General features: G+C 42.4%; 2 protein-coding genes across 2 annotated transcripts in view; one reads left to right on the top strand and one right to left on the bottom strand.

Moving 5' to 3' along the window:
• The first annotated feature begins 748 nt into the window (after positions 1-748).
• On the top strand, positions 749-4,572 carry LOC110067817 (uncharacterized). Its single transcript, XM_020775154.2, has 2 exons — positions 749-1,388; positions 2,045-4,572. The coding sequence occupies exons 1-2, from the start codon at positions 1,382-1,384 to the stop codon at positions 3,295-3,297; spliced, it is 1,260 nt and encodes a 419-aa protein (XP_020630813.1). The 5' UTR covers positions 749-1,381; the 3' UTR covers positions 3,298-4,572.
• A 263-nt stretch (positions 4,573-4,835) lies between these two features.
• Positions 4,836-7,912, bottom strand: part of LOC110067839 (uncharacterized) — a 6,690-nt gene continuing 3,613 nt past the window's right edge. Inside the window, exons 4-6 of the mRNA XM_089283430.1 lie at positions 7,426-7,641; positions 6,721-6,887; positions 4,836-6,109 (exon numbers count right to left, since the gene is read on the bottom strand). Of these exons, the coding sequence (XP_089139556.1) occupies positions 4,838-6,109; positions 6,721-6,887; positions 7,426-7,641 (1,655 nt within the window). The 3' untranslated portion in view covers positions 4,836-4,837. The remainder of the gene's footprint in view (positions 6,110-6,720; positions 6,888-7,425; positions 7,642-7,912) is intronic.

Here is a 7,912-nt window from a genome sequence, read left to right as displayed (position 1 = left end):
ATGGTTTATGTGTGGTTATCGATTGGTCATCGATTGGCCGATACCAATCGATACCAATTAACTAATTTTATCGAATGATATCGATTGATCGATTGAATTTCCGACCATCGGTTTCCATCGATTGGATACCCCGGGACGGGTTTGCACAGTATCTTTGTCGTCTGATAAGAAGCCTCGAGCTGTTCGCAACATGGGATGCTTGCTCATAGCGAACCCTTTCATGTACATGGCGATGTTGGAGATTTCATCACTCAACAGATGTCGCAAATTCTGGAACCACTTCGGATAGCCAACAATTTTCTCAGCATCCGAAAGAGCTCTTGTCAAATCGTCTTGTCGAGAAGACCAGATAAGTCTCCTTATAAAAAGACATGCGCATCGAGATTGCCTTGAGAGGAGAGTAGAATTATGTTGCAGCAGCCTACGTTTGGAGTCATGATAGCTTCTGATGAAACGAAAAGCTAATAGCAATGGTTTTCTTACCTTCGCAAGGCTGCCAACGACCGCCATTTTGCATCTTTGAACTTATGTCAGTGGTAACATAACAAACAGGTTGACACGTCATGTAAAGTTATATTGTTGAATCACTGAGGCTCTTCAAATTTAATGTTTAATTCTAAAGGTTTCCCACAAGGTGCGGGAAATCAGTCATGGAGGGTCGATTGGACTAGTTGGCAAGCAGAGCAAAGAAGAAAGGTAACGTAAGAACAAAGAATGTATGAATATATAAGACGAATGCGTTTTCTTCTCCATCTTCTTTTTTTATTCATTGTTTTCTTTTCTTTTTTCGTTTTTTGTTATTTTTTTGTTTTACTCACCACTTGATTAACTTACTTTCAGGGGTTAAATTTAGCCAGAAAATTAGTGGCGAAGTAAGCGAAGAAAGGGGCGAAAGGGCAAATCTTTTTAAAGCAGACGCTTATGCGTGTCATTTGTCACTCGTAAATTTTCCGTAAAACCACAAATTCTGGCTCAACAAAAATTGGTGTCTATAAAAGTAAACCGATTACTCTTTATTAATTAATGCCATATTAAATTAATTAATGCCACATTTTTTAAATTTTTGTTTTAATTTCATAAGGCTTTGATTTCATACAATACGGAAGATATGTCCTTTCTACTGAAAAGCCATTATGTATATTCGACATGTTGAAATAGCACAAAGCTTTCGCGACATTTCCTCAAACACAGTGAACTTCAAGGAGTGACACTTACGAATGACACGGATGAATTACCTGGATGAATTTCGAAGATAACAAGCGAATTTTGCGATGCTATCGCAAGATTTAAGAAGACTGAGAGGACAGTGGCTGCTTTTCAACAAGAGAGTATTGTGCGTGAGTGACATCCATTTGACCAAGTTTTAAATGACGACAATTTCATGACAGGTAATTCACTTTATATACACAATGGAACAAGCGCTATTTATATCCTGCCGTGATCAATAATTAGTGTTTGCAAAGCTATGAGACTAATTGCGATGCAAATAACATTTCGGTGGTACAACGCCTATCAATTTTACGCTTCCGTGCATTAAAGAGTCATAAGATTTCTCGATGATGAAACTGCACACGCATATTATAGTGCTGATAACGTTCGTCAGTCTTGTACTATACCATGGCTGAAAATCGGATTAATGGGTTTGTTTTGGCACGTTCGTCAGTAAATGGCAGAGAAAACATATCTCAGGGCATTGACGTTTCGAAGATTTATAGGGATCAGGGAAAAGATGTTGATGATAACGAGTTAGGACATAAAGCAGATTTACGAGAAAGTCTACTGCGTCGAGAGACTGGAAATGCGGAAGCCGAAAGTTTCGTGATCGAAGGGCCGTTACACGGCCAAGAGACTTCGATTTCAGGTTTTAGAGTTGGGACTCGACGTAAAAGTGAAGCACAGTCATTACCAAGAGCTACGTTGACGCCGCAGGCCATAAACACTCGAAGGAAAAGCACTAGCGAGTTAGAACTAGAGCCTGATGACAGACGACGCACGAGTCCGCAGAACTCAGAGAACTTGAGACTAACGTCTGTTCCATTTACAGGTTGGAATGAAGGGGATATGTTTCACGAAAGGAGAGATACTTCACATAACAACTACGAGAACGACAGGGTTGTACAGACGTCGACTTTTCCAGCCATGTCTCGCGTAAACTTTGACGAGGGTGAAGAATTGAAATTGTCGTTCTCTGGTCGAGCACATCGAAAAGAATCAAAGTTTAACCGGCTGAAAAGCGAGGAAAGCGCCACTGTAAACAGTGAACGTTTGGTACACTTCGAAAACGATTCTCCAACACACAAACCAAGTCTTCTCGATCCAGGGCAGGGGAATTTATTGCGGAAGAGAACGTCTGATCAAGAGCTAACCAGGAGCAGAAGTTTTTCAGATAGCGAGGTGGAAGACCCCACGCGGATTTCTGCAGAGCAGAGAGAGAAACTTGAACGTTTAAAACGTCAAATATTAGAGAAAAATTTGAAGGGAAAGGGTGGAAGAAAAGTGAGTGGAGTACAACAAAGCACAGGGTTGACTGGAGAAAGCAGATTTCCTGTTTTAACGGAGAAATCATTGAAGCGTTACGCAAAATATCACGAGACGGCACACGCAGCAGCGTCGCTAAGTACGATAAATGCAGATCAAAGGATTTCGGCATTGACTGATGTTAGTTCAGAACAATATCAAAATTCTGATATCGAGACAGCATCAAACGCGGAAAAAACAAGCGGCGAGTTTATTGCAGCTCCTTCTCTATCAACTTTAACATATTCTGAAAACAACCCAATTATTGAGCGGAAGGCTTACGGATCAGACATTCCAAGCCCGCCGAACAGCGAAGACGGCGACTTCGAATCGATCAGCACTATTAGTGTCGCACGGTCACGAGCACGATCCGAACCAGGTGATGTAGCCACCCGAAAGGTATCGACCGTACAGCAACTTCAAAATCGCTCCAGATCCGAAACTTACCAATTGAACACGAAGGTTCAATCGTTTGTAAAGAAACCACTTCCTGCATTACCGCCCTCCACGTTACGCGTGAAGAAACAAGCTCCAGAAAAAGTGACCTCAAAAGCAGGCCATTTTAAGGCGGGCGCAAATGCGAATGTCGCTCTTGAGAGGTCACGCGAGAAAAAAGAAGGAGTAATCAATATTCATACTTGTCCAAACATGAACCTGTTTTCAGACAACTCATGGATGTACCAGGAACTGTCTCGAAAGAAACACAGGTACATCAGAGCACCCGCCACGCCTGTGCCACCTGCCGAGTTTGTATTCAGGAAGGATGAGCCCGATAGCTAAACTGTGGGTAGGTCAGTAGATGGGCAGGCAGGCAGGCAAGCAGGCAGACAGGCAGGCAGGCAGGCAGGCAGGCAGGCAGGCAGGCAGGCAGGCAGGCAGGCAGGCAGGCAGGCAGGCAGGCAGGTAGGTAGGTAGGTAGGTAGGTAGGTAGGTAGGTAGGTAGGTAGGTAGGTAGGTAGGTAGGTAGGTAGGTAGGTAGGTAGGTAGGTATGTAGGTAAACTTTAATTAAAGACGCTTCCTCCGTCAACTACAAAATACAAGGCAAAAAGCTGATGTCCACATGCAAGGGGCATGTGGCTATAAGCCAAAACCAGGAAGATTAATACTATCTTAAGTTATTTACTCTATAATTATGTATTACTAATTACTAGTACTAACTTTAAGACACTAATTACTTAAACAGATTTAAAATGCTAACGCAGCTAATACATTAGCATTAATTCTATTAAAAAAGGCAAGGAGTTTGAGTTGCGGAGTGCAGCGGGAAGCGAATTCCAGAGTTTTACCCCCCTGGAGATATTTGGGAGAAAGCATGAGGTTAAAAAATTAAGGAAGACTGAGTGATAGGTAAGCCCCAAGTAGATGGCAAAAGATGTGATTTCAGAAACATAGTGAGAAGTAAAACCACTGGGAGAGAGCGAGTGATATATAACATCAGGGAGAAACTAAAAGAAGGGGTGGAAGCCCTTGGAGACAATACGTAAAATTTCGGGAAGACAGCCAGGGAGATAGCAAGATAGCCAGAGGTAGAACTCCACAGAGATATTTTAACGAGACTAAACCCCAAAGGAGAAGTAGAACCCAAGGAAGATATAAAGAGATGAAACTCAGGAAGATAGCAAGGAAATATTACACCCCTGACACTATAACAAGAGGATAAAGTTACTGAAACACTTGACATAACAGGAAAAAGATTTGGAGATAACAACACGTCATAGGAAAATGTATGACAAACAAAGCCTGCGGGCGATAATGAAAAGTATCAAAACGCTAAGATGGTGGATAACGTAAAATTAGTCCGCCGGATAGATCACATTCTAGTGCAAAACGCTCATTTATTCTGTTATAAAACAGACGCTGGAAAGGTATTTTATCCCCCCAGTGAACAACCAAGGAGAAGCGAACTGGTAAACTGATTCGTCTCAATTATTCACACATAAGAAATACGAACAAAGATCGTAACGAGACAGATTGCTTCCGGGCTCGTGATGTATTTATGTACCTATGTTATTTAAAAAATAAATCAGTTAAATGTTGGCTTTGATCCCAGGAAACATTGTACGTCTTTTGAGAGAATATACTCCTCGGGTATACTTCTTGTTGCTTCATGCTACTGAAACCTCTTAAAATTAGAGTTCTGTTATTGCTACTATATGACTGGCGAAAAGACAACGGTTTACCAAGCGCAAATGCAGTAAAGCTTGATCACAGGCCAAGGTTATTTTCAAGTCACTGAGAGGTTCCCAGTTTTGAAAGAGAAACGTAAACATGGCGCTACGTTGAAAAACAACTAAATTGGAAACAACCGGGTCCAGGGTTTCAGTTTTCTTGAACTATTTCTTTATTCCACGATGCAACAAAATTAAGGACATCTTCACTTACATAACAACTGATGCACTGCGCGTAAAAATTCTTCTTTGCTGCTTCTTCAAGCTCGAACAAAAAGCCATATTTGGAAACGTTATGCCTTGTTCCGCTTAAGCGCGCAATCTGATTGGTCCAGACTACACTAAACCGAGGTTTGCTTTTCACGTGATAGGCCCTGACGTAAGATAACGTCACACCCTGCTTGGCTTGTTTGTGAAATTCAAACTGGTAATAATCCGGTTTAAGGTCAAATTCGGCGATGCATTCGCCATTCGGGACTTTTTCGTATAGAGCTGTCACGTGTAACCGACCCTTGAACTCAGTTAGGCATTGTACTGTTAAGTTGTAATCACTTTTAAACATTATGGGCATGGTTTTTCGATGTTGAGCGACAGTGAGATCGTAATTTAACGTCCATGACACTCCATTTGTAGGAGTTAAAAGCACAGCATACAGAAGCTCGTTGTTTTCGACGTAGCTCTCGATATGGAAAGGCCGAAGACCAACGAGACTGTTAACATGGTCGCGACACGAGTCGGCTGTTAATCCAATATAAACAGTGGTAGCCGGCTTTAAGCCGCAGCTTTGAATGAAAATCGTGTTAAAGTGTACAGCATCCGCCATTTTATAGGCGTTAAGCCATGTCAAATCAAATCCTCCTCGTTTCAAATCTTCATACAATGACCAGAAATCACTGACTGGTATCATCAATTTAATGACCTGACGATTGTCCTCTGTCCTTATGGCGTCGGGGATGACACATGAAATATGTTGATTTGTAACAGAGGCAATGCGACTCAACGCATACTTCACCAAGCCGTCTAGATCCAAGTCTTTAGCCCAGGAATTGAACAACAGTGCCCAAGCATATCCCCCACAGTGGCGCGTTAAAACACCCGAGGTACCCTCCATTTGTCCGCTGTGACCCCAAGTGCTACCATTGTCTCGGATGTCAAGACCAAACCCGTACCATTCTTCCGCGTCTTTTTCAAAGGACGGTTTTTCAAGCATTGTTCCAAAAGTTTCGGCTGAGATAATTCTGCCACCATTCACACCATGCTCCAGAGCGAGGAGGAAGTGCAATAAATCAGCAGCGGTCGCGGTCCACCCGCCATGCGCATCAGCCTCTTCCATGGTCCACCTCCCATACTGTGGAGGCACTCTGCCCCCGTCGGGAAATACTGACTTCACCATCCTTGGATGGCGATTGTGAAAATATTCCACCTAAAAACAAATGTCCACAATGGACAATAAACATATAGGCTTAATCTGAAAATCTATCGGTTAACGTTTCAGACAATTCTGAGGCAAGTAGTTACAACCATGGACAAATTGTGTTGCAAAATGTGAAAAACATTAGATCATAACCATAATACCTACAAAATAAGTGTCAGCACCCCCATTCCCCCCCCCCCCCCCCCACCACCATTCCCCTCAATGTTGGAGAATGGAAAATGGCAAAATGCAAACTTGTGTTGGATGAAAGTGTTTCACAGGGGTGGGGAGGGGCAAAATGCGTATAGAATGAGGTTGCCCAACCCTTGTCACCAATGTTGTAGCTAGCAAGGCTGGCGTATTTTGAGAAAGCGAGGAGACTTTGAGGGAGCGAGCGCCATCTTGAATTTAAAAAAAACTGGGGTGGCCTGGGGTTAAATAGCAATGAGTCTAAAGGAGGCCACTGTAGGTTAGGAAGCCATATCCCTCGGAATTTCGCATGTCTAAGAAGATAGCGGGAGAGGGGATTCCAATAAGGGAGGGGGGTTCCCAATAAGGGAGATCAAGGGGATTCCAAAAACGCCGAGAAAGGGATAGCTCCTTAAGACACCAGCTCTTACCTCTTCATCGCCAAGATCTTTCTTCCGAGTTCGGCCGATTTTCATTTGGTTTATACCCACACTCTTCAACAGACCCGTCATGAATTCTTCATAGGCTTGTCCTGTCTTTCTTTCGATCACTTGTCCCAAAACGGTATAACCGAGATTGGAATAGGCGTGTCTTTTGCCTTTGAAAGCAACAGCAAGGAACTTGAATTTCATTTAATTGTGTCATGTCATGTGAACAAGCGTCGTGATAATTAACTATCACGTAACAAGTCGTGTAAGTGAGCTGCAGATTGGTGACAGTGGGCGCTTTCCATTCGACCAAAAATTCCGGTTTTTATAATTTCCTGGAATTTCCCGTGTCGAATGAAACAGAATTTCCCGGAATTTCCGGAGAAGAGAACAACCTCGGGAGGAATATCCATATTTTCGAAAATTTCTTACCGGAAATTTCTGTTCCATTTGATTTTCCTCCCGGAATTTCAGGAATTTTCGATTGAATAGTTCGTTTTTCAGAAATTCAACAATTTTCGGATTTTGTGGAAGCTTTCCAAGGAAGTTTCCGAACCATTTGCCTCCTTTCTAAAATCCCAGAATTTTTGGCAGAATAGAAAGTGCCCAGTGTTTTAAAACACTTCACAGGAACACTTTGTGACAAATCACAGCCAATCAAATGAGCGCGCTAGCGTAGCGATGATCTCTCTCCATATTCTCACTCACCTGGACCAAACTGAAGCTTTCTTCCCATCATATACTTTATCAAAACTCCAGGGGCCACAGGCTCAGCAACATCCATGTACTTGCCAACCTTCCAGAACACAGGATCCCCAGCCTTGTCTCTGTCCCAACCAGCAGAGTGATGCAGTAGATGTTTTACCGTGATGTCCACAATCCGTCTGTCTCCATTCTCTGTTGGAGTGTACTCACTCAAAATTCCTTGAACATAGAAACAGTAGAATTTTATGCTTGTATGTATAGCAAGCTTCTTATTAAGCTTCTCCTTTCCTACCACTTATTTCCTTTCCTCAAAAATAAAGACCAACTTTTAAAAGTCTTCCACATCTTTTAAATGTAACTAAACCTACTTATTTTCTGTACAGAATACCACAGGCTATCTTTGTAAATCCAACCCGGTGCTTACAGCTCCTTATCGTTTTCATTTACTTTCTTTTGACATTCACAAACCTGGAAACAGACAGTTTTTGAT

The sequence above is a fragment of the Orbicella faveolata genome, unplaced genomic scaffold (genome assembly GCF_042242905.1).
Source record: "Orbicella faveolata isolate gen_17 unplaced genomic scaffold, um_ofav_v1 contig_12, whole genome shotgun sequence".
NCBI classification, from domain to species: domain Eukaryota; kingdom Metazoa; phylum Cnidaria; class Anthozoa; order Scleractinia; family Merulinidae; genus Orbicella; species Orbicella faveolata.
The sequence above is the reverse complement of the archived record's forward strand: the minus strand, read 5'-3'. Positions and strand labels throughout refer to the sequence as shown.